A 27736-nucleotide genomic window follows, 5' to 3' on the forward strand; every position below is an offset into this window, starting at 1 on the left:
TCATGGCATTAGTTTTCTTTATGTTCAATGACACTTTATTGCTTATTGACCAGTCGTAAACTTCCTTGAGAGCTTCATTTGCTTTCTCTGCAAGGAGTTATCTTGTTTTCTCAGTGACTAAAATATTGCTGTCATCAGCAAAGAGAATTTTTTCACTGCAAGTAACACTACTGGGAAAGTCATTGATGTATATCAGGAATAGTATTGGTCCTAATATGATACCTTGTGGAACCCCTATATTAATGTATTTTGGTTCTGATAAGTGTTTGAAGTAAGTTTGAAGTATGTGTTATCTCTAATCTTTGTACCTTATCTGCTAGGTATGATCGAAACCAGTCATTAGCTACCCTTCTTATTCCTAATGCTTCTAATTTATTTAATAGAGTCTTGTGGTCAACTGTATCAAAGGCCTTAGAAAGATCCAAAAATATGCCTGTGACACACTTATCTTTGTCAAGAGCATCAAGTACAACCTTTGTGAATTCTACTATGGCTGACTCCGTATTTTTTCCACTTCGGAAACTAAACTGTAATTCTCTTAAAAGATTATATTTATTCAGGTAGTTCATTAATCTGTGTTTCATAATTGCTTCTATTATTTTTGAGAATGGCGACAGCAGGGAAATGGGCCAGTAATTTTCTATATCTTCTACATTACCTTTCTTAAGCAAAGGTTCAACTCTTGCCTCTTTTAACTGCTTTGTAAATGTCCCTGATGTGAAGGATTCATTTATTATATTTGTTAAGGGGGCTTGTATAATCTCTATGCATTGTTTCAGTACACACATTGGTACTAAATCTAAGTCTGCTGACTTTTTATTTTTTAGTGTTTGAACAGTTTTATTGACTTCATTCTCTGCGGTTGGAAGTAATATCATTGTATTTAGTGCAGCATTATTTACAGGTATTATATTTGTTTTGGGGAATTTTTGCTGTAATTTCTCTGCAATTTTTGAAAAATGCTCATTTACATAGTTTGCTAAGTATTGTGGATCGTTTATTACCTTATCCCCCTCCCTTAGCAGTATGTTGTTTTGCATTTTTTTACCTCTCCCCATTTTCTTTTTTATAACATCCCAGACTGCTTTGCTTTTATTCTCTGCATTATATATTACTTTCTCATTAAATGACCTTTTTGAAGCAATCAGCATCTTCCTATAGATCTTTTTGCATCTATGATAGAAATTTAAGAACTCTGGATCATTCCAACTCATTTTCATGGAACTGGGTATTTAAGTGTTTGGGAGGACTTCTTAATAGCTGCTGCTATCCATAAGATTTTGTGAGATGTTGATACAGACATGCACACTTTTGGAAATGCCATTTCAAAGTTCAATTTAAATAATGTGGAGAATTTAGAGAATTTGTTATTCACATTGGTTTCCTTATACACTTCATCCCAGCTTTGTTTTGCTGGTTCCTTTGAAAAATCTTTTATTTTGATTTCTGATAGATGTCATTTGTAGGCTTGTAGTTCAGGGAATGATTTGATGCCTGATTTTACTGTTGTAATTTGAGAGAGATGGTCTGATAGTCCAAGATCTTTTACAGCTACATCACATTTTTCCCTATCCATGTTTGTGGCCACATTGTCAGTAACTGATGCAGTCGTTGTAGTAATCCTTATTGCACTATTGACGAATAGGGACATGCCAAAACTTTGAAGACTATTTATATATTTATGAGGGTGCTGCTGGATTCATTTGTGATATTAGTGTTGATGTTAATGTCCCCACACAGAATTATGTTGACCTTTGTACTTGAGACTGTATCTAGAACTTCTGTTAATTTATTGAAAAAGTGTCCACACTACCACTGGGAGATCTGTACACACATAAAATGATTAATTTCTTGGTGATATCAAGCCCTGTTAAATCAATAGCTGATATTTCAAAGTGTTTGTCTTCACTTGTTGTACTGAGGTCATATTTCGATTTGAACTGTGTTCCTTTTCTGATATAAATGCATGATCCTCCACCCCTTGAAGTAAATGTCCGCCGCTCGTGGTCTCGCGGTAGCGTTCTCGCTTCCCGAGCACGGGGTCCCGGGTTCGATTCCCGGCGGGGTCAGGGATTTTCACCTGCCTCGAGATGACTGGGTGTTTGTGTTGTCCTCATCATTTCATCATCATCCCGGAAAGTGGCAAAATTGGACTGAGCAAAGATTGGGTAATTGTACGGGCGCTGATAACCACGCAGTTGAGCGCCCCACAAACCAAACATCATCACCACCCCTTGAAGTCGTTCTGCAGTAAGAGTTTGCCGTTTCATACGATGATAACACTATGTGTTGAATTTCTGTCTCTCTACACAAGTGCTCAGACACACAAACTACGATGCAGTTCAAAGATTGGAGCTCAACCTCTAATAGTTGTATTTTATTTTTTATTGATTGCATGTTTTGATGGAGGATTGTGAAGTCTGTGAAATGCCCCATGTTATTCTTTCCAATTGTTTGTTTTTCTTTGTGACATCTGGTATGTGTGATATTTGGAGTGTTAAAGTCTGTCTTGTGAGTGATTGTTTCAGTATTTTTTTAAAGTGCTGGATATATTCTTTAGGCAGGTGAACCTGTTGTCTGGATTTATCCTAAGAAAGTCTTGCTTTTTCCTACCCATGACAACAGGTATTTGACCATGTGTGGCCCGAGTCCACCCCCAATACTTTCATGAATCAGCTGTACCAATCTTCCCTTCCAGTCCTGCTTAGGTGTAGCCACGCCTAGTGAAACCACATCTGTTGATAGTCCCAAGGGTGCCATAGAAATATGAGCAAAGTTAGCTGCCCTCAGAGCCATCCGTAACCCCACAGTGATTCGCCTCACAGTCCCATCAAGGTGTGGCCGATCATGATGCCCTAACAGATCAACGAAGTGTATGTTGGTGCCATGAGTCAGAGAAGCTATCTTGTCCAGGTCATCACCTATATCATATGCCCCATCCCTGTCCAAAGTGTTTCCCGCCCCACCCACTATTACTACATGGTCCTCTTTTGTAAAGTCCTTACATAAAGACCCTAAGTCCTCTATCACATGACTTAGCCCTGCATTTGGCTTGAAGATAGTGGTGGCCTGGTACACTGCTCCTAAACTTTTCTCAAACTGGCGGCCTACACCTTGCCCATGGCTACTACCTAGCAGCAGCACTTTTTTCTTCCTAACACTTTGTACACTCCTGGGCTTCTTGGCCTCGTTCTACCTGAGGCTGTTCTCCACTTAACTCTGTACGTGGTAGATAACTGTTTTTGGTGTTGATGATAAAACTGTCAGAACGTGTTCTCTTTCTTCCTGTCCTCCTGCCAGCTGCCAGTTCTCAACCACCTCCACCCACCCCCCCTCCCCCACCTCCCTTGATCCTTATCAGTTCCTTCCTTTCTTCCTCCAACTGTGCCTGAAGAGCACAGATTTTCCTTTCCTGTTCCCCAGTCAAAATGTTCCTACTGCATACTCTGCAGTTCCAGGAGAGGACCTCTTCTGTTCTCCCAACATTCTCCCCACTCCACCCTTCACCCCACCCCCAACCCCACCCACACCCTCACCCCTTGTGAAAATATTTCCTACAAGATTGGCAACAAATCCCTCTACTCAGTACCTTATAACAGCTCCCACATTTCTCACTCATGGTCAGTTTCGAAAGAATAATTAAATTTAAAGAATGTCTTAAATTTTCTAAGGACGCACAGTACATTGCCAGTAATTCATGAGGCACACTATGGAGGCTCAGTATAACATAGTGAAACACCCAGCAATTTCTCCCTGTGACATAATGCGATGGATAGTGGGGAATCATCTGCTCACTCTTCTGTTGGAAGACCTATGAATGAGGAAAGTGCACATCTACAATATGGCAACCTACCTTCTTTCACACTTTTCAACCCCCCTCCCCTTTCCACTCTGTTACACCTCCAGAAGACTCTTCTTCCTTTAATACAACTGTGCTGCAATTAGATGTGGTACACAAATTTCGTATTTGTCCTTAACTCACTTCATTTAACAACAAACATAAATTTTGTAACATTAAGACATTATTTTTAATAAACTGCAATTTTTCCATCACCTGCTACAACGGAACTGCTAGTCTTAGAAAAAAGAGGAATAGGACCTTTTTGTTGGAAGTTTAATGTAGTTTCAATTTTGTTCTGGGAAACGTAGCCACAGTTCTCAAATTATTAAAGAAAAATGTAAAAAAAAATTATCGTTAAAACCCCCACTCTACCCCCCCCCCCCCCCCCCCCCCCCACACCAACCTACTCACACCCACCTCTTGGACTTAGTATGTTATTCGTGGGACTCCCTCCTACCATTGTACAAAAATTAATGACTACACAATTTTTCCCCTATTTGACCTTTTTTTCCTTTTACCGATTTCATCCTCCTCTTCCTTTATTTCGACCCTCAAAGTTACCCATTCATTTTCAGCTGTATTCCTTTCCCCCGTCTGAGTCAACCATTGCCTAATGCTCCCTCTGAAATTCTCAACTATCTCTGGTTCTTCAACGTACCCAAGTCCCACCTTGTAGCAACTTCTTCAGTTTTAACTACAGTTCACAACTACTAAATTGTGGTCAGAGTCCACTTCTGCCCCCTGAAAAGTCTTATATTTTAAAATACAGTTGAGAATCTGTGTCTTACCATTATATAATCAATCTGAAACCTTCCAGTGTCTCCAGGTTCCTTCCATCTATACAGCATTATTTCATGATTCTTAATGCAGCTATCAGTGATGATTTCATATTGTTCTGTGTAAAATTCTGCCAGGTGGTTTCCTGTTTCATATCTTTCCCCCCAATCTGTATTCTTGTACTATTTTTCCTTCTCTTACATTTCCTACTATCGACTTCCATTCCACCATCACAGCTAAATTTTCTTCTCCCTTAACTAGCTTAATAATTTCTGTTACCTCATCACACATTCTGTCAATAGTGTCATCATGTGTGCTGCTAGTTGGCATATAAACTTGTACCACAGTGCAGGGGCTTCATGTCTACAATAATATGTTCACGATTTGTTTTACAGTAGCGTACCCACATTTATATTTTCTTTTTCTGTATTAGACCCATTTCTGCATTACCCCTATTTGAGCTATGTGTATGTTATACCATCTTTGGAACTGTAATAGTAGATGACATCTTTTTCACTTTATTTTGAACCATTGTCAGTAGTCATGTAGCAGTAAGGTTTTCCTTACAATTCTGTTTGCTAAGATCGCGGACAGTTCTCACGCATTAATTTACTTCTATAACCAGTATTAAATTATTATCATTAATCATGGCTTTTTGTTTGTAACTTCATTCTTAACATTCTTCTACACCTATGTGATTGTCTTTTGTTTTGTCTTTGTTTTGGTGGTTGTGGGAGTGTCTGCTATTGTTCTCTCTCTCTCTCTCTCTCTCTCTCTCTCTCTCTCTCTCTGTGTGTGTGTGTGTGTGTGTGTGTGTGTGTGTGTGTGTGTGTGTGTGTGTGTGTGTGTGTGTGCGTGCGCGCGCCTGGCGTGGGAGGGGGGGGGTGCTTAATTGTGTATTTCTTATTGTGTGTGTGTGTGTGTGTGTGTGTGTGTGTGTATGTGTGTGCGTGGGTGAGAGAGAGAGAGAGGGGGGGGGGGGGGGAGGTAGCTAGTATGTCCTAACTTCCGTGTGTAAGTTGGTGTATGTAAGTTTGTTATTCACTGTGGTAAGTGGTGGATGTTCTAGGATGGGTACACTGCCAATTCTTTTGTGCTTATTTTGTAGTGTATAAAGGCATTGCTAAATATCTACAATATGTGTAATAGTTTCAGTAATGTTGGGTTGCTAATGTTTGTGTGTTTTATATTTATAATTCCCTTTTGGATGTGGAAGCTTTCTTGTAGGGTTAGGAGACATTTCTTGTCATTGAATATGGCTATTTTCCCTATCTGGTTTTTATTGTGGTAGGCTGGAGATTTTCTTGTCGGGACACGTCATGCACACGTTGAATGACGAGTACCATATTTCCATGCCTCTTTCACACTCTTTGTGCCTTATTCCAAATGTTGTGCTGATCTGAATAAGTAATATAGCATCACCTATTCCACTAAGATAGTAAATTCAATATCACTGTAAACAGTTTCAATGCTGCTATGCTCTAAGAGAGACCAGCAGAACATTTTAAAGTAAGGTATAAAAGATGTAAGAGAACATGGAAATGTCACATGAGCCCATTCAACATTTACAGAACATCTCTGACAAGAAAACTGCCAGCCAACACAATAGAAACAGACATGAAAATAGATTCCATTGCAAAAAAATCCCATTAGCTTACAAGAAAACTTCCAAATCCAAAAGGCATTAACTCTTCAATGGAGTCATAAATTATTTTCTGTTCTTCATTGCTATTTGGCATTGGTAAATATATTTATTTATTATTATGTCAACTGGGCTAACTTTTGGTTTAAATCCTTAAATTTTTTGCTCACTTGTCTGCGTACTACGCACAGTCCCTCATTTCATAGCTCTCTAGTTCATAATTCTGCCTTCTGTAGTAAAGATAGGAACTGGGATTGCTATGTTTGGATGTGAACTGAGTTGGTGACCCTTCGCTCGCCAGTTCCAGGTGGTGCTGGCTTTACTCGTGGAGCTTGAGTTCATCACCAGTAGACACCACTGTAGGGATCTGGATGTGGGGATCCAAGGGACATCCAGCACATCCCATCGGTTACTGCCTGCATTGCGTTTGACCCCTCACTTGTGGTTGAGTGGGAGGTCATTTCCAGTTGTGGCAGACAGCGAAAGACTTTCCAAGGGGCTAGTCCAAAAGGCATCCTCTGTTTGTCTGACAAACAAGTTTTAGGCAGTGTCTGTGGCCCTTAAAGATCCTGAACCAGATGCAGTCACTTGTCCTGTTTCAGAGGAAGCTTCTCAGTCTACAAGATCTGGACAGTCAAAGAGGGTAGGCTTACTGGTATTCGGAGCTCCAATGTTAGGCACATAATAGGTCTCTTAGGGATATCTCTGCCAAGGAGAGGAAGAATTCCAGTTAGCACTCTGTCTGTGTACTAGGAGAGTCATCCCAGATGTGGGAACAGGTGCTTCCGTATGCTATAAAAAGCAGAGGGTGCAGCCAGCCAATTGCAAGTGGGTGGCTCATGTTGGTTCTCATAATATCTGTCACTTTGGACCAGAAAAGATTCTCTGTTATTTAGGCACCTATCTGAAGTGGAAACGAGTGCCAGTCATGCTTGCAAGATTAAGGCAGATCTCACTGTCTATAGCATCGACAACAGAACCGGCTGTGGACCTTTGGAACACAGCCAAACAGAGGATCTGAATCAGAGGGTCAGACAGTTCTGTAGCCTGTAGGCTGCAGATTCCTTGATTTGCACCATAGAGTGATGGTGTTTCAAGTTCCGTTTAATATATCAGGAGTCGTTACACTCAGGAAACTGGTAGGGGTGACTTTTTAGGTTAGAGAGTCTTGGGAAAGTACAGGAGGACTGAGTTTCAAATGGTTGCAGGACAGACACAGGATGAGGGTAGACCTAGCAATAATTGCTATTGTAGTTTTAAATTGTCATAGCTGTTTTGGGAAAATAACTAGTGCTCCAAGAGCTAATACAAAACACTGAAGCTCTAATCGTTGCCGAGATTGAAAGCTGACTGAAGCTGGAGATAAGTTCAACCAAAATTTTTCCGAAGAAGCTAATGGTGTTCAGGAAGAATAAATTTCATACAGGTGTGTAGTGGAGAGTTTATGATGTAGTGAAATAAAGTAGTTTCTACGAGTTAGTAGTGGTAGAGGTTATTCCATTTACAGAACATTCATGGACATAGCAAACACTGTTCTACAACCACTGAATCTATGGTGCTGCAGTGTAAATTCCAGAGAGTCTGATGATGCTCTTGTAATACTATAGAACAAATCTAGTCAGTAAATTATACTTGTTGTGACTTGTGGGCAGTCCTGAAAAACTTAGGTACCCCACTCATACAATTACAGTTGGTGATGAATACCATCTACCCCAGATATGTCGGCAAATGTTCGTGTTTAAAAGTCCATGAAACACAAAATGTCATCAAAAAATTGTGGACCTCTTAGCAACAAATAATCTTGAACAAACGGGAGCATCATGGTGGGTGCAGGGAATAGTGACCACAAAGTTGTTGCAGTTGAGACTGAATACTGTGACATCCAAATCCACCAAAAATTACACAAAATATATCTGCTTAAAAAGTAAGTAAAAATAGGCTTGACGTCTTGCTAAGAAACAGTGTCCACTCCTTCCAGACAAACTGTATGAGCATAGACCAGATGTGGCTTAAATGCAAGGAAGTAATGTTGATGGCAACTGAGATATACATATATCAAATAAATTGGTAAGAGATGGTATTGTTACCTTCATAGTACACAGAACATGTCAGGAGTCTGTGACAGCAGCAACAAAAAAAGTATGCAAAATTTAAAAGAACACAACCAATGTCGATGATTGGCCATGTTATATTGGAGTTTAAAACTAAGTGTGGACTTGAATGTGAGATGCTTTTAATAGTTCCCACAATTAAACTCTGTCTCAAAATGTGGCAGAAAATCCGAGTGTGGTCATATGTAATTTACACTGTCGGCAAGACACAGTAAGCACCTTCATTACCTGATAGCAGTGTTACAGATGACAGTGCCACTAAAGTGAGGTTTTGGAAATTGCTACATCAAGGAAGATGAAGTAAATTTTCCAGATTTTGAATCTGGAACAGCTGATAATAAGAGCAACTTAGAAGTAAATACCCTTGGGGCATTGAAGCACCTTAAAGCACTTAATAAAAGCAAGTCCTCCAGTCCAGATTGTATACCAGTTAGGTTCCTTTCAGAGTATGCTGATACAGTAGCTCTGCATTTAGCAATCATATACAACTCCTTGCTCAACAAAAGATCTGTACCTAGAGAATGGAATGGAAACCTATACAGATCACAACAATACTCAAGAAAGGAAATAGGAGTAGTCTGCTGAAGTACAGACCCATATCACTGACATAGATTTGCAACAGGATTTTGGACACATACTGTGTTCGAACATTAAGAATTACCTCAAATAAAACAATCTGTTAACACATAGCACAGATTCAGAAAATATCGTTCTTGCAAAACACAACTAGCCCTTTATTCATACGAAGTAATGAGTGCAATTCACAGGGGATCTCAAATTGATTCCATATTTCTGTATTTCCAGGAGGCTTTTGATGTGATACAATACCTTGCAATCGATCAGATTTCATAAATATGGAGTATCATCTCAGTTGTTCAACCGCATTCAGGACTTCCTGTGGAAAAGGTTACAATTCATAGTAATTGGTGGAAAGTCATCAAGTAAAATCAAAGTGATATCTATGCAAACAATGTAGGAGACATCTGAGCAGCCCTCTTAGATTGTCTGCAGATGATGCTGTCATCAGTAGTGTAGTAAAGTCATCAGGAGATCAAAACCATTTGCAAAATGATTTACACAAGAGATGTGTATGGTACGAAAAATGTCAATTGTCTCTAAATAATGAGAAGTGAGAGATCATCGACATGAGTACGAAAAGGAATCCTTTAAATTTCGGTTGCATGATGAATCACACAAATCTTGGTTGCATGATAAATAATTAGGGATTACAATTATGAATTACTTAAATTTGAACAATGACATAGATAATTGTGTTGAGAAAATGAACCAAAGGCTGCATTTTAATGGCAGAACATTTAGAAAATGCTACAGGTCTACTAAAAAGACTGCATACATCATGCTTGTCTAGCCTCTTCTGGAGTGCTGCTATGTATTATTGGACCCAAATCATGTAGGATTGACAGATTGCATTAAAAGAATACAAATAAGGGCAACTTGTTTTAAATTTTCATAAAATAGGGAAAAGTGTCTCATGGGTATGATACACGAGTTAAGGCTTTTTCGTTGCAGTGAAATCTTTTCATGAAATTTCAATCTCCGTCTCTCTGCTTCGAAGGCGAAAATATTTTGTTGGTGCCCACCTACAAAGTGAAAAATCAGAGAAATCAGAGCTTGCACTGGAAAGATTAAATTGTTCATTTTACCAAGATTGTGTTAGAGAGTGGAACAGTGGAGAAAAAGGCTGAAGGTGGCTCGATGAACCATCTGCCAGGCACGTAATTGTGAATTGCAGAGTAGTCATGTGAATATAAATATCAATGCCAAGGTTTGCATACAACTTAGTCTTTCTGGCCAGCTGTATGGCAGGTTCAAAAGACTTGCTGAAAGGAAGCATGGATAAAGAGCAGTAAAAAGGGGAATGATGACTTGCTTAACATTAAAATTGAGAATGATGCAGTAGTGGAAGAAATGAAAGAATTGTCCTACCTAAGAATCAGGCTTACACAGGTGGCTGAAACACTGCAGGTATCAGAAGTAGAGTGGCACAGGCAATGAAAACTTTGAATAAAATCTTTTTGGTTTTCAAAGCACATCATTTTGAATACAATACTTCAGCTTTTATGGAGAAGAAATAAAAATGAGGCTATAAGATGAACATCAACAAAAGCAAAATGAGGATAATGGAATGTAGTTGAATTAAATCGGGTGATGCTGTGGGAATTAGATTAGGAAATGAGATGCTTAAAGTAGTAAATGAGTTTTGCCATTTGGGGAGCAAAATAACTCATGAAGGTCAAAGTAGAGAGGATATGAAATGTAGACTGGCAATGGCAAGGAAATTGTTTCTGAAGAATATAAATTTGTTAACATTGAGTATAGGTTTAAGTGTAAGGAAGTCGTTTCTGAAAGTATGTGTGTGGAGTGTAGCCATGTATGGAAGTGAAACATTGACAATAAATAGTTTAGACAAGAAGAGAATAGAAGCTTTCGGAATGTGATGCTATAGAAGAATGATGAAGATTAGATGGGTAGATCACATAACTAATGAGGAGGTATTGAATAGAATTGGGGAGAAGAGAAATTTGTGGCACAGCTTGACTAGAAGAAGGGATCAGTTGGTAGGGCATATTCTGAGGCATCAGGGGATCACCAATTTAGTATTGGAGGGCAGCGTGGTGGGTTAAAAATCGTAGAGGGAGACCAAGATCTGAATACACTAAACAGATTCAGAAGGATGTAGGTTGCATTAGGTACTGGGAGATGAAGAAGCTTACACAGGATAGAGTAGCATGTAGAACTGCATCAAACCAGTCTCTGGACTGAAGACCGCAACAACAACAATAACAACAACTTCAGCTTTCATCAGATGTCTTTCCCATCCCTATCATGAGTAAAGCTACTAATTTCCAGGTTCAGCATGGTGCTCCTCATGCATAGATAGTTCAGCAACATCTGAAACCTTCCAGAGGAGAGCTGAAATAATGCATGTGCAGAAAGAGTAGGTTGGCAACTTTCTGGCAGCTTCAGCACACTGGAGAGCTGAATAACATCAGGTGGTGCAAGATGCCAGTACTACATCTGAAATGGCTGATCTTGGTTTACAATGTATGCATTATTTCAGATTTCCTCTGACAGTTTGTAGGTGCTGCTGTCTGACCTATATAAATGGAAAACCATGCCAACCCTGGCTGTCTGTAGTTCTGATCCTGATGAAGATGATGTAGGATACAGCTGTCTAAAGCTCAGGTTCTGTTCAAATTGATGCCACTTGCAAACCTAGATTGTTAAAATTTTTATATTTTGAAAGATCATGGTTGTAATAGTTGGGTAGACATAGAAGATTAACAAAACTATCCTCACTCCGGATACATGAGCTGCTGCATTACCAACCAATGAGGAGTCCTCATTGTCACTTGGTTGCAGATTGTAGGCAACATAGATAGATTCCAAACAAAAAAATGATGATAGGGAGAAAAATAAGAGCAAATCTAGAAGTCAGTATGGCAGTGAAACTTACATGGCAAAGTACTAGAAATTTTTAAAAAAATAATAATACATTTAATCCAATCAATTGAATAAAAAAAATCAACTCTTTTGATTAGATTTAGAAATGAAAAACTAAGAATGAAAAAAATTCACTATATTTGACGAGATTTGACTCTACACCCTTCTACATGTCAGGATTGTATGCTAACCATTGAACTATGCCACAACACTTTGCTAAATGGGTATATTTATAACTGTGGTGAACCAGTCGCAACGATGAATTGCAGCTTTCAAAAATTTGGCTTCACGCAATTTCATACAAAGCTTATCTAATGTAAGCCGATCTCTAGTATTATGATAATTGTATATGTGACACTGAATCATGCCTTGGAAGTCTCCAGTAGTGTTTAGTTAGTGCTGCCTATGAAATCTGTGTATTTCTTTGCCATCATTTTGTGTGTGTGTGTGTGTGTGTGTGTGTGTGTGCGTGCGCGTGCGCGGGTGGGTGGGTGGGTGGGTGGATGGATGGTTTTTGATGTAGATATCATGTGTGGTGAAATTTGAAATAAAAGTGCCAGATCCATTATTCGGGATCCAAACACATCAAGAAAGCCGGACAAGACATTGGAAGTGAACTGACCAATTGTAGTGGCAGTTTAGCAACAGTGAACAGCTTGGGCTTGATGTTTGTTGGAGGAACTCAACTCCAACGTGTGAAGTGTGAACCATCAAGTAATTTTAATTGTACTATAGTCAAAACGGCTGTATGAATGCTTGACAGTGACTGTCATATAGATACTTGAATAAGAAAACAGCTAAGTAATCTGTCATCATCATCCTGGACAGTTTCCAGCCTCTGGCCGGGTCTGTATGGAACATAGACCTCTCCATTGTCTTCTATCTTGCCACCATCTCTCCGCCTTCACCTTGGTCCAGTCTTCTCCTTTCTTCTGGACACATTCATCTACGCCTTTCAGCCATCTGTCTCTCGATCGTCCTGTTGGTCTCTTTCCTTTCAGTTTCACCTTGTGTATTCTCCTGGGTATCCTTTTCTCCTCCATTCTCTTAACATGTCCATACCAGCTAAGTAATCTGTACAGAATATTTTTATGATTATAATCATTGTTGTCATTATACATGCAAGTAGCCCTTTACTTTTTGTGCAGTGGTCTCTCTTATTAATGTGATTGTCATAGTAAAAGAAGTCAGATGAAGACTATGTAGGAAATCAGGAAATTGATAGCAGCAAAAGTCATCACTGTATTGTGAGACAAAACCTTGAATTTATGCCTCTCCTCATCCCCCTCCCAAACTCAGATGGTAAGTGGTTGCTGCTGTCATGTTTTGCATATATATGTTTAAAAATGGCTACTTTGTTTTTGACATTATAAACTCTTAATACCTCTACAATGGTCACAATAATGCAAGTGGTTTGTATTCGATGCCAAAACAACAATCTTAGTTTGACACATGCTGAGAATGTCATGTACATTGTAGAATTCCAGGATTCACTAGAGAAATTTATTTTCTGGATAATGTACCATACTAATTTACAGGACTTGTATTAATGTACTTTGTGAAAGAAGGCTTATGTTGCATTATTTAGATGCACTAAAAAAATAGAAATTCTTGATTTCCAGGAAAGCAAAAGATGAAATGTTGGAGCTATGTAAACAAATGGTGAATTATATCAAATACTCTGAATTCAAGAAGTTGGAGATGTAAGTAATATTTTGCTAAATTATATTATTTCGTCCTGTTAAGTGTTCATTTCAGTTGGGATTTTTGGTCTAATAATGAGACCGTCTAGCAGTCAGTTGTAATGTTTTTTTGTATTTAGTCAACCAAAGCAGTTAAATGCGACTCTCAAAAATTCTTGAAAAAATTGACTTTGAAGTTGAAAGTTTAATTCATTACATTTAAGACATTTTTACCTACAGGTCACGTGGCACAGTTGATAGCGTTTGATTGAGATTCGAACCAACAGTCCCATTGATTATCCCGTTACCAATCTGCACGTCCTCAGAAAACTTCAGACTTGATTTTCTCAAGAAATTTTGAGAGTTGCATTGAACTGCTTTGGCTGACCGATATTTCAGTTATGAGATTCATATACTACAAACATAAAAATTTACAAAAATCCATTTGCCAAGTGGTCTCCATGCACATTCGTTAGTTTATGGCCACAACTGATCAATGAAATTTATTAATTATTTTTTGCAGTAGAATATCACTATGCATTTTGGACTGGTTTCCATTTTTCCAGAAAAATTAAAAACTTGTTTGCATCAGTGTTAAACATAAAATGGCAGTGTAAAATTATTGTAAACCATCGTACAGACTTGTGTGTTTCATGTTGATGACTACATTTTTAAACCATGCAGCCACATTGCCTGTGAAAAGCAAATTCATATGTGTAGGATACCTGATATTAAGTGAAAGGATGGACCTGTAAGCTGCACATCATGGCTTTAATATCATTTTTATCATTAGTACTGCATTTTGTCACTGCTGAAGTGAAATACAAAAAAAGTACAGAATTACTTATGTGTGCATTTGGTTTTATCATCTATGCAACATATAGAAGATCGTCCTTCCCACAGTGCTTGTATGATTGCAGAATGAAGTAATAAGTTGATTAAGACATAATGATATTTTGCAATGTAGAACGTTAATGCCAAATAGATTGAAAATAAAACACATTGTGCTCTTATAGGTAATATCAAAATAATTGATAAGTCTATCAAGAAGTGTGTTTAGTCAGTGACTAGGACATACTGAACCGCACATCATTAAACAGAAAATAAGTGTAACTGGTGACTGTCAGTGGGCAGAAAGTGTATGAAATGTAAGGAAAGAGAACATATGTTGTTTCATGAAAAATTTGCTTTCAATATCCTTGCAAGCAGTGACTTAGAAATGGGTGCGGTTCTACTGCCACCAGACAGCAACATAATTATGGAGATCATAGGTAATATTTGTAGGTCATGGTGATCAGCCACGACATCTCATGCTAGTAGGGACTGCTGCAATTGACGTCAGTGGGTGGAACCTCTGTCCCTCTACACCCCATAAAGTTAGCAGCACAATGAAGCGTAGGCAGTTGCCGTGTATTTGCTATCATCCTTTAGGAATGATTATTAAAAGTTCTGACAATACCCCCAAGCTATTGCTTTGCTTTAATTGCTTTCAATTTGTTATTTGCATTTTTACATCTACATCCGTACTCTGCAACCCTCTATGAAATGCACTGCAGAGGGGTCACCCATATTGTACCAGTTATTAGGGCTTCTTCCCATTCCATTCTGTATGAAGCATGGGAAGAATGACTGCTTGAATACCCCTGTGTATTCTGTAAATAATATAATCATGTCTTCACAATACCTACAGGAGCAATATCTAGGGGCTTGTAGTACATTTCTTAAGTCATCCTTTATAGTTCTGGAAACTTTGCAGGTAGGCTTTCTGGGAATAGTTTGCATCTGTCATGAAATATTTGCTAGTTCTGTTTCTTCTGGATGTCTGACACACTCACCTATGGGTAAAATAAATCTAGGACCATTTCTGCTGCCCTTCTGTGTAAATGTTTAATATCCCCTGTTATTCCTGTTTGGTATGGGTCCCACACTCTTGAGCAATATTCTAGGACAGGTCGTGCAACTGACTTGTAAGCAGTCTACTTTGTAGACTGATTGCATTTCTGTAGTATTCTACCAATAAACCAAAGTCTGCCACCTGCTTTACCTATGACTGACTTACGTGATTGTCTCATTTCGTATCTCTACAAAGTCTTACACCCAGGAGTTTATCAGTTTCAACTGTAATCATTAATACTGTAGTCATAGCATATTACATTTCTTTTTCATTTTGTGAAGTGCAAAATTTTATGTTTCTAAACATTTAAATCAAGTTGCTAATCTTTGCACCACATTGAAGTCTTATCTAGATCTGACTGAGTATTTGTGCAATTTTTTTAACAATACTTCATTATAGATAACTGCAGCGTCTGCAAAAAGTCTGAGGTTACTATTTTCATTCTGTTAGTCAGTTGGTTGGCAAGCTGTTTTGTTACTTTGCCCATCACAACTAATTGCCAAAAATTATACTTTTTCTTAGCAATACCCAGTGAATTTTCGTCAGACATTTTGTATGGTGTCAGTGGTGTTGGCTGCAGTTACACTGCCCTTGCTAAATTTAACCTCAGCAACTGTTACTTATCTTACAAGCTCAATGACTTTGTCTGAATTACACTATAATTCAGGCTGCTTATGGGAAACCAACTGGGTGGCGTCTTCAATAATGCCTGCATTTTGACAGGTGAAGGTGCAAAAGGAATGAAATATCGGTAGTTGTCGAAGATGCCACCCAGCTGCATTCTCTTAAGATTTCTGAACATTTTATATGCCAGAGGAAATTACATTATCACATGACACAGTAGTTTCATGTAATAAAAATAAAAAATAAATTGGAAACGGATTGTTTATATATGTGTGTTATGAGCTGTCAAGAATACAAGATGAGCATTAAGTAAGTATGAGAGTGCTGATTGAGGGATTGGGTGAGTGAAATTGTTGACAGTGAATTCAAACAAGATTTAATATCTGCATAAGGTTTAGTATTATCTGCCTAATATATCTTAGAATTATATTTTTAACCAAGAGTTCATATTCAGTTCAAGCATTTGTGCATTAAAATGTTCTCTTTGTTTCACTGACTTGATTTTCAATGATTCTATCTACATTTACATTTATACTCCGCAAGCCACCCAACGGTGTGTGTCGGAGGGCACTTTATGTGCCACTGTCATTACCTCCCTATCCTGTTCCAGTCGCGTATGGTTCGCGAGAAGAACGAGTGCCGGAAAGCCTCCCTGCACGCTCGAATCTCTCTAATTTTACATTCGTGATCTCCTTGGGAGGTATAAGTAGGGGGAAGCAATATATTCAATACCTCATCCAGAAACGCACCCTCTCGAAACCTGGACAGCAAGCTACACCGCAATGCAGAGCGCCTCTCTTGCAGAGTCTGCCACTTGAGTTTGCTAAACATCTCCGTAACGCTATCACGCTCACCAAATAACCCCGTGACGAAACGCGCTGCTCTTTTTTGGATCTTCTCTATCTCCTCCGTCAACCCAACCTGGTACAGATCCCACACTGATGAGCAATACTCAAGTATAGGTCGAACGAGTGTTTTGTAAGCCACCTCCTTTCTTGATGGGCTACATTTTCTAAGGACTCTCCCAATGAATCACAACCTGGTACCCACCTTACCAACAATTAATTTTATATGATCATTCCACTTCAAATCGTTCCGCACGCATACTCCCAGATATTTTTCAGAAGTAACTGCTACCAGTGTTTGTTCCGCTATCATATAATCATACAATAATGGATCCTTCTTTCTATGTATTCACAATACATTACATTTGTTTATGTTAAGGGTCGGTTGCCACTCCCTGCACCAAGTGCCTATCCGCTGCAGATCTTCCTGCATTTCGCTGCAATTTTCTAATGCTGCATCATCCGCTAAAAGCCGCATGGAACTTCCGACACTATCTACTAGGTCATTTATATATATTGTGAAAAGGAAAGGTCCCATAACACGCCCCTGTGGCACGCCAGAGGTTACTTTAACGTCTGTAGACGTCTCTCCATTGAGAACAACATGCTGTGTTCTGTTTGCTAAAAACTCTTCAATCCAGCCACACAGCTGGTCTGATATTCCGTAGGCTCTTACTTTGTTTATCAGGCGACAGTGTGGAACTGTATCGAACACCTTCCGGAAGTCAAGGAAAATGGCATACACCTTGGAGCCTGTATCTAATATTTTCTGGGTCTCATGAACAAATAAAGTGAGTTGGGTCTCACACGATTGCTGTTTCCAGAATCCATGTTGATTCCTACAGAGTAGATTCTGGGTTTCCAGAAAAGACATGATACATGAGCAAAAAACATGTTCTAAAATTCTACAACAGATCGACATCAGAGATATAGGTCTATAGTTTTGCGTATCTGCTCGACGAACCTTCTTGAAGACTGGGACTACCTGTGCTCTTTTCCAATCCTTTGGAACCTTCCGTTCCTCTAGAGACTTGCGGTACATGGCTGTTAGAAGGGGGCAAGTTCTTTCGCGTAATCTGTGTAGAATCAAATTGGTATCCCATCAGGTCCAGTGGACTTTCCTCTGTTGAGTGATTGCAGTTGCTTTTCTATTCCTTGGACACTTATTTCGATGTCAGCCATTTTTTCGTTTGTGCGAGGATTTAGAGAAGGAACTGCAGTGTGGTCTTCCTCAGTGAAACAGCTTTGGGAAAAGGTGTTTAGTATTTCAGCTTTACGCGTGTCATCCTCTGTTTCAATGCCATCATCATCCCGGAGTGTCTGGATATGCTGTTTCGAGCCACTTACTGATTTAACGTAAGACGAGAACTTCCTAGGATTTTCTGTCAAGTCTGTACATAGAATTTTACTTTCAAATTTAGTTTCTTTCCGTTATATCTTTACTTGTCATTCCCTTTTATTTAAATATTTGTGTTTTTTTTTTTATTTTCTTCCCTTTACAGCATTACTCATTTCTTGCAAATAATTTTTTTATCTTTAAAAATTATTAATACTTTGGTCTCTCTTCTTTATTTATTTTAGTAAAATATTGCACCACTTTAGTTGTCTTTCAAGTATCCGTTACCTCACTTAATAAAAATTTTAGTGACAAACAAAAGTGTTTTCAAAAACTCAAACCTTAAGTTCACCGATTTTAATGAATAGGTCCATATTAAAATATAGCAAGAGTCATTATTCTATCTCATCTAGTCGTTTATCATTCTTATGTGAATCATTATTTATTACAGTTATAAGACAAAATTTTTAGAAACAAAGGAACTGATAGAAATAGTGGACAAAAGTAGATGTTTGAAAACAGGTGACAATCAGAATGGTGTGGAAAGTTTGAGAAAGCTGGACCAAAACCTTACATCAGTTCAAGAATGTGAAAATAAGCTGAAGGTCAGTAACAAAATATTGTTATAAAGATGTGTATCATATTCAATGCTACAAACAGAAAAATAGGTAGTTGCTTCATTACAGTGATTTTTCTGCTCTCTAAATTACTGGCGATTCTGAATTGCTTTTTATTTTGTGTGGAAGCAGGTGTGACAAATACGAAACATTATTAGTATTTCAGGTACCTAATTCTAAGCACCCAAAACTGGCAATAAATGTAAAAGCTCTAAAACTTTTATCCATTATGGGTGTGGAACACTGCAACTGTGATGAATAAAGTTTTTGAAATAACTGCAACCAATCACATTTTATGATAGTCCAAGTTTTATTATATCGTGGCTGGTTTCAGGTGTCCTAGCTAATAACTCTAAGTAATGGCTTCAGATTGGTCGTATGATCTAAGTAATTTCTACAAAATAACCTCCAAAATACTACATTTATCCACAAAAAATTATGTACCACAATGAATCACTAGGCATAATAAAAACTGAACCATCAACAAAGGTGACTGTTTGCAGTTATTTGTGAAAAGCTATCATGTGAGGAAATGGAAAATTGTAGAGTTTACGCTAATTTGTGGATTTCTCTCTGATAATAAGCAGATAACTCGGAAATAATAGAGTCACACTGTTAATTTTTTTAAGTAAAACAACTGGTGTAGCATGGCTGTGCAAAAGTGACGACACCAGTGGCTAATGTAACATTACGATTTGTAATTCCGTTATTGTTTTCTTTTATTTATGGTTTTTGGAAGGAGCTTGTGCAAAATATGAAGACACACTAATATGAACCAAAATTTCCTACTAAAATTTATTATTGTAGTTATGGCTTTTACATTAAAAGTCTTTTTACAACTTATTTTTGTTTCAATGCCTTCTAAATAGCTGCACATAATTTTCATTGTGTGCCACATTTATCTTGTTATGGGGACAGGAACTGTGATATTGATTTCAGCTCTAAATGCCTGACCAGACAGAATGAGGTCTGGTGGCATGGCTCAGGCCATGGCAGATGCCTGTGGCGTGCAGCAGCATGGTATGCCAAAAGCAGCAGGCTTTGTGGAGAGAGGGTAGAGCAACTAGGTGCAGTCAGGAGATTAGAAATAGAGCAGCTGACTGCAGTGACTGCTGTTACTGTGTCAGCTGTCACACTATGAAAACAGCTGGATTTTCATTACCAGCTTGCATTTGTAGCACTGTATGAGGGATGTTCCACCTTACACTGCTGCCTCAGCAGTCAGTATGAAAATCACAGCAGTTAAATGGGCCAGCAGGCACATCCACAAGCTGCAATGGCAAATCTGTAGTCTGAGACAAGTGGATGCAGGCCACAGTGGCAGACTGGTGGCCGCTGTGTCAAAGCACCATTTGCACAACAGCACAATGCAATATCGAGTATTTCAGTGACGCAGCTCAAAGCCACATTACCAGGCTGGGTTCTGTGTGGCCAGGCCTTAAATGATTTTTAAAATATCTTTGTCATTGTCTGTACTTGTCAGATTCATTTCAGTGTGTATTATTTCTTGAGAGATCAAAGAATCTGAAAATTGTTTTCATTTTATGGAATTGCTCAATGTACCAGAGATCTTTTGCTTCAATTGCTGGTAAATGTTTTGTAGCCTATATTGATAGTGAAATTTAAAGTTTCTTATTATATTTTATCGAATGGTTGTGATACACTTTTGCTATTCAGAGGTCAATAATATACGCTTAATAGTTTAAGTGTACTTATCAACAATAATTGCAACATCATGATTTTCTTTTAAAAATCGTTTATCCATGCTTTTGTTCACCATGTATTCATTGTGTGATATTGTTACCTTTTTAAAACGCCATGCTTTTAAACTTTTTCAAATGGCTATTAAGGTCTTCTTTTTTAAGTCAACCAAATAGCATCCTACCAGTACCATAATTCTTTCCTTAGAAATTGCCCTCCCTCGCCCACCTCTCTTCTCACCGGACATTATTTCCCTTTTGAAGATAAAATTGTATCAAGAAACCAGCATTAAATATGCCAGTTTCATTTATGTTGAAGACACCTTCACATCATATTGTGTAAGTTTTGAAAGCACTGTAGAATGTAACCTGTCTGTAATCATATTTGGTTAAACTTGCTGAGTCGCACATAGGTACAACAAAAAGACTGTCACAATATAAGCGTTTGGCTGTCATGGCCTTTGTCAAAAATAGACGAGACACACACACACGCGCACACACACACACACACACACACACACGCGCGCGACTGTAGCCTCTGGCAGCTTAAGTTACACTACAAGCAACAGTAGCAGTGCATTATGGGAGTGGCAACTGGGTGGGGGTTGAGGAGGAGGCTGGGGCAGGAAAGGGGAGGGATAGCAGGGTAGGTGTGGAGGACAGTGAAGTGCTGCTGGGGAGTGCGCATCACAATGTGGGGAGGGGGTAGAGCAACTAGGTGCAGTCAGGAGATTAGTAAGGCAGGGAAGAGAGGGTGGGGGGAGTTTTGGAAAAGGAGAGAAGTAGAAAGACTGGGTGTGTTGGTGGAATGAGGGCCGTGTAGTGCTGGAACAGGAACAGGGAAGGGGCTGGATGGGTGACAAAAATGACTAACATAGGTTGAGGCCAAAAGGGTTACAGGGACGTAAATATATTGCAGGGAGAGTTACCATCTACGCAGTTCAGATAAGCTAGTGTTCGTGAGAAGGATCCATATGACACAGGCTGTGAAGCAGTCATTGAAATGAAGGATGTCGTATTGGGCAGCGTGCTCAACAATAGGGTGGTTCTCCTGTTTCTTGGCCACTGTTTGTCAGTGGCCACTCAGGTGGACAGATAGCTTGTTTGTTCTCATGCCCACACAGAGTGCAGCACAGTGGTTGCAGCTAGCTTGTAGATTACATGACTGGTTTCACAGATAGCCCTGCCTTTGATGGGATAAATGATGTTTGTGACCAGACTGGAATGGGTGATGGTGGGAGGATGTATGGGACAGGTCTTGCATCTAGTCTATTACAGGGATATGAGCCATGAGGTAAAGGGTGGGAGCAGGGGTGTGTACGGATGGACAGAATATTGTGTGGGTTCGGTGGATGGTGGAATACCGCTCTGGGAGGGGTGGGAAGGATGGTGAAGAGGACATTTCTCATTTCAGGGCAAGACAACAAGTAGTCAAAACCCTGGTGGAGAACTGAATTCAGTTGCCCCAGTCCTGGATGGTACTGAGTCACAAGGGGAATGCTCCTCTGTGGCCGAACGGTGAGGCTGTGGGAGACTGGAAAGGTAAGGCACAGGAGATTTGTTTTTGAGAAAGGTTGGCAGGATAAATACTGTCTGTGAAGGCCTCAAGCAAACCCTTGGTATATTTCGAGAGGGACCGCTCATCATTGCAGATGTGACGACCACGGGTGGCTCGGCTGTATGGAAAGGACTTCTTGGCGTGGAACGGGCAGCAGCTGTTGAAGTGGAGGGACAGCATGTGGTTAGTAGGTTTAATACGGACAGAGGCACTGATCTAGCCGTCTTTGAGGTGGAGGTCAGCATGCAGGAAGGTGGTTTGTTGGGTTTTGTAGGACCAAGTGAATCAAATGGGAGAGAAGCTGTCGAGGTTATGGACGAATGTGGGTAGGTTGTCTTCACCTTTGATCCAGATCGCAAAGATGTCATAAGTGAATCTGGACCAGGTGAGGGGTTTAGGATTTGGATGTTCAGGAAGGATTCCTCCAGATGGCCCATGAATAGGTTGGTATAGGATGATGCCATGTGAGTGCCCATAACCATACGTCAGATTTGTTTGTAGGTAATGCCTTCAAAGGAGAAGTAATTGTGGGTGAGGATATAGTTTGTCATGGTGACTAGGAAGGAGGTTGTTGGTTTGGAACCTTCGGGCATTGGTAAAGGTAGTGTTCAACAGCGGTAAGGCCATGGGTGTTACGGGTGTTAGTGTAAATGGAGGTGGCATCAGTAGTGATGAGCAGGGCATTGTGTGCTTAAGGGACAGGAACTATGGAGAGTTAGTGGAGGAACACACGGCCACAAACATCACCTATCCCATCAAAGGCAGTGTCACATGTGAATCCAGTCATGTAATCTACAAGCTAAGCTGTAACCACTGTGCTGCATTCTATGTGAGCATGGCCACCAACAAGCTGTCTGCCCGCATGAATGGCCACCGACAAACTCTGGCCAAGAAACAAGTGGATGACCCTGTTGCTGATCACACTGCCCAACATAACATCCTTCATTTCAATGACTGCTTCACAGCCTGTGCCATATGGATCCTTCTCACCAACACTAGCTTATCTGAATTGCGTAGGTGGTAACTCTCCCTGCAATATATCTACGTCCCTGTAACCCTTTTGGCCTCAACCTATGTTAGTCATTTTTGTCACCATCCAGCCCCTTCCCTGTTCCTGTTCCAGCACTACACAGCCCTCATTCCACCAACACACCCAGTCTTTCTACTTCTCTCTTTTCCCAAAAATCCCCCCCTCCCCCCCCCCACTCTCTTCCCTGCCCTCCATCTTACCTCCCAACTGCACCTAGCTGCCCTGTCCTCTCTCCACATTATCATTGCGCACTCCCCAGCAGCACTTCACTGTCCCGCACCCTACCCTGCTATCCCTCCCCCTCCCCACCCCAGCTTCTTCGTTAACCTCACCCAGTTGCCACTCCCATCATGCACTGCTGCTGTTGCCCGCAATTTAGTGTCAGCTGCCAGAGGTTGCAGTTGTTAGTGCGAGTTGCATTTGCATGCGCGCGTGTGTGTGTGTGTGGGGGGGGGGGGGGGGGGGGGTGGGGGGTGTTTGTGTGTGTCGTCTGTTTGCAACAAAGGCCTTTATAGTCAAAAGCTTATATTGTGACAGTCTTTTTGTTGTGCCTACCTGCGACTTAGTGTCTCTGCTATATGGTGAGTAGCAACTTTCCTTTTCATAATATCATTACATTCAAACATGGATGCTCCATTGTTTGGTTAAACTTGGTTGGATTTGTTGCGTTCTTCTTTTTCTTCTTCTTCTTCTTTTAATTTCAGTCATACCGTATTTGTAGAAAATTCGATACACATTTGTTTGTAAGTTTGTTAGCTCTGTCCAGCAATAAGACTCCCGGATGGGGGTGTTCTGAGGCATAGTTTAATTTAGGTGCACTGCCCCAGAAGATAATTCCGTAAGACAACAGGAAAGGAGAAAACGCAAAATAAGCCAGCACTCTTGTCTTTAGATTGACGTAGTGGGAGATGCTACTAAGGGTATGCCACAGTGAACTAAGCTTTTTGATTGATTTATTCACATGATGGCTCCATTTTAACGTGTTATCCAGCTGGACCCAAGGAATTTTACACACTGCGCTTCATTCATTGTATGACCAATAACATCTTCTTCTTGCACTAGAAGGCCATTTTTGCTTGTTAGCAATTGTAATTATCTTCGTTTCATTAAAATTTGAGCTGTTTGCTGTGAAGCAGTTGTAGGTCTGTTCAGCTGTCATGTGAACTGTCTGATAAGGTTGAATTTGGACTCTTGATATGAGTGCTTGTGTTGCCAACAAATAGTGTTTTTAACTGTGTTTTAAAGCCATTGGAAGATCATTCATGTAGGTTAGAAACAAGAGTGGGCCCAGTACTGTAGCCTCGGGCACTCCACAATTTATGTTCCCTCATTCTGAGATTATTTTCATTCCTGAGATGCAGTCTCTAAATGAGATAATCTGTTACAGAGATAAGATTCTACCCATGTAAGACAGATTTCATTAATACTACAATACTTTAGTTACCTAAGTAGACTTTTGTGAGCCACAAAATCAAAGGCTATGGCAAGTTTACAGAATATTGTGGAATATATAAACAGGATAATCTTTCTTGTTTAGCTCTGTTTGCATTTCGTTTGTTAGGTCTTGTATTGCACTGTGAGAAAATAATCATTGAATATGGTGACCAATGATTTGGTCCTGTCATAATACACTCCTGGAAATGGAAAAAAGAACACATTGACACCGGTGTGTCAGACCCACCATACTTGCTCCGGACACTGCGAGAGGGCTGTACAAGCAATGATCACACGCACGGCACAGCAGACACACCAGGAACCGCGGTGTTGGCCGTCGAATGGCGCTAGCTGCGCAGCATTTATGCACCGCCGCCGTCAGTGTCAGCCAGTTTGCCGTGGCATACGGAGCTCCATCGCAGTCTTTAACACTGGTAGCATGCCGCGACAGCGTGGACGTGAACCGTATGTGCAGTTGACGGACTTTGAACGAGGGCGTATAGTGGGCATGCGGGAGGCCGGGTGGATGTACCGCCGAATTGCTCAACACATGGGGTGTGAGGTCTCTACAGTACATCGATGTTGTCGCCAGTGGTCGGCAGAAGGTGCACGTGCCCGTCGACCTGGGACCGGCCCGCAGCGACGCACGGATGCACGCCAAGACCGTAGGATCCTACGCAGTGCCGTAGGGGACCGCACCGCCACTTCCCAGCAAATTAGGGACACTGTTGCTCCTGGGGTATCGGCGAGGACCATTCGCAACCGTCTCCATGAAGCTGGGCTACGGTCCCGCACACCGTTAGGCCGTCTTCCGCTCACGCCCCAACATCGTGCAGCCCGCCTCCAGTGGTGTCGCGACAGGCGTGAATGGAGGGACGAATGGAGACGTGTCGTCTTCAGCGATGAGAGTCGCTTCTGCCTTGGTGCCAATGATGGTCGTATGCGTGTTTGGCGCCGTGCAGGTGAGCGCCACAATCAGGACTGCATACGACCGAGGCACACAGGGCCAACACCCGGCATCATGGTGTGGGGAGCGATCTCCTACACTGGCTGTACACCACTGGTGATCGTCGAGGGGACACTGAATAGTGCACGGTACATCCAAACCGTCATCGAAACCATCGTTCTACCATTCCTAGACCGGCAAGGGAACTTGCTGTTCCAACAGGACAATGCACGTCCGCATGTATCCCGTGCCACCCAACGTGCTCTAGAAGGTGTAAGTTAACTACCCTGGCCAGCAAGATCTCCGGATCTGTCCCCCATTGAGCATGTTTGGGACTGGATGAAGCGTCGTCTCACGCGGTCTGCACGTCCAGCACGAACGCTGGTCCAACTGAGGCGCCAGGTGGAAATGGCATGGCAAGCCATTCCACAGGACTACATCCAGCATCTCTACGATCGTCTCCATGGGAGAATAGCAGCCTGCATTGCTGCGAAAGGTGGATATACACTGTACTAGTGCCGACATTGTGCATGCTCTGTTGCCTGTGTCTATGTGCCTGTGGTTCTGTCAGTGTGATCATGTGATGTATCTGACCCCAGGAATGTGTCAATAAAGTTTCCCCTTCCTGGGACAATGAATTCACGGTGTTCTTATTTCAATTTCCAGGAGTGTATTTTCCAAAGCTATTTTCTGTGGACTCAAGTCTTCCAGATAGTTTTTGCCTTGTTCTTGAAGCATCGTATTATTTGCTTTGCTTTTTTAGTGAGGGAGCAGACATAGTGGGGTTTCAAATCTTGACTATTTTTTTCTCTGAATTGGGTACAGCGCACTCTTCCTAGCAAGTGATACTTTAATCCTAGGAGTTACCCACCCCTTTTCCTTACTAATGTTCAATTTTTCCCTTATTTATCTTAGGGGAAAACAATAATATGAAAAGTTCCATCTTGTCATGTACACGTGATGCTCTGCAGTTTCAGACATTGCCCATCTCCTGTGTTACAAAAGACACATTTTTCCCATAATATGTCACTTATAGAGGTATATACAGCAGTGTTTGATGTGATGTGTGTTTCTATCAGTCCTTTCGTATCATGCCATCCAGTATATCTCTTCTGCTCCAGGGTTCTGGGCAATTTTTCTGTAGCTTTCCCCATTTCTTAAGCCTCACCAGCCCTTTCCTTCATTAGTTTCATTCCCGTTCAACCTCTCCACCAGGAGAAAGAGCCAATGGCTCAGAAAGCTTGCACATTTCCGTGGTTTTTTCTGCCACCACTTGGTGAGTAGATTTTTTTTCTGTCCAATTATACTTTCAAAAATTGATTATTTTCATTGATATATAAATATACATACATTTACATACTCACATGAACACATACATACATATATATCTAAAAACAAAGATGTATACATACAAGATAGGAAAAGATAGATTGTTATTTACCGTAAAGAAGACACGTCCACTTGCAGATAGGCACGAGCAAAAGACACTTGCATATAGGTTTCGGCACAGCCTTTGTCAGTAAAAACACACACACACACACACACACACACACACACACACACACTCTTCACACAATAAATAAAAGGTAGGTACATTGCCTTTTTATTTCAGGTCACTAAACCTATATTTTTATCTGATATGGTACTATTTTGAAAGAACATATGAAGAGGAGCAATAATTTTGTGTTAGGTCCCTAGTAATTTTCAGATGCAAAAGTTTTAAATTTCGTCTGCTGCAAAAGTTATAAATATTACAACAAAACCCTAAATATTCGTTATCAAGTGGAGAAATTTTAAGAATGGAGGCTGAGTTTCGTTGTATTTTGATATTTTTATTGGGAAAACACAATATAAGATTTATAACTACTGTAATTGAAGTTTATCTGCAGTCATCATTTACAGTCAGTATTACCATCTATGTTCCCATAAAAGAAAAATTAATCAATATTGTCATTTATGAATAAAATTTGACCCATTTTAGTCGACATGAGTCTCTTTCTCTTCTCAGTGCATATTTGTCCTGATTTTGAAAATATTAGTTCACAGGCCACTGATGTTGCTGTGATACATAATACTTTTAGAATCAATTGATACAGCACTGGCCACAGTAATTTTTTTGTTTCCAACCAATTATGGCATTGCTGTTTCCAGGCAAATATCCCTCCAGTAAAAATTTGTCCAATTTGACGTCTGCTCCATTTTCTGGTTTGTGACTCGCTAGAAATTGACTAATA

General features: G+C 40.3%; 1 protein-coding gene across 5 annotated transcripts in view; it reads left to right on the top strand.

The window, feature by feature from the left end:
- Nucleotides 1-27736, top strand: part of LOC126184526 (uncharacterized) — a 338097-nt gene that overhangs the window by 238908 nt on the left and 71453 nt on the right. For all 5 annotated transcript variants that reach the window (XM_049926932.1, XM_049926965.1, XM_049926957.1 and 2 more), the window contains 2 exons: nt 13459-13539; nt 18669-18822. In XM_049926932.1, coding sequence (XP_049782889.1) covers nt 13459-13539; nt 18669-18822 — 235 coding nt within the window. The remainder of the gene's footprint in view (nt 1-13458; nt 13540-18668; nt 18823-27736) is intronic.

The sequence above is a fragment of the Schistocerca cancellata genome, chromosome 1 (assembly GCF_023864275.1).
Source record: "Schistocerca cancellata isolate TAMUIC-IGC-003103 chromosome 1, iqSchCanc2.1, whole genome shotgun sequence".
Lineage (NCBI taxonomy): Eukaryota > Metazoa > Arthropoda > Insecta > Orthoptera > Acrididae > Schistocerca > Schistocerca cancellata.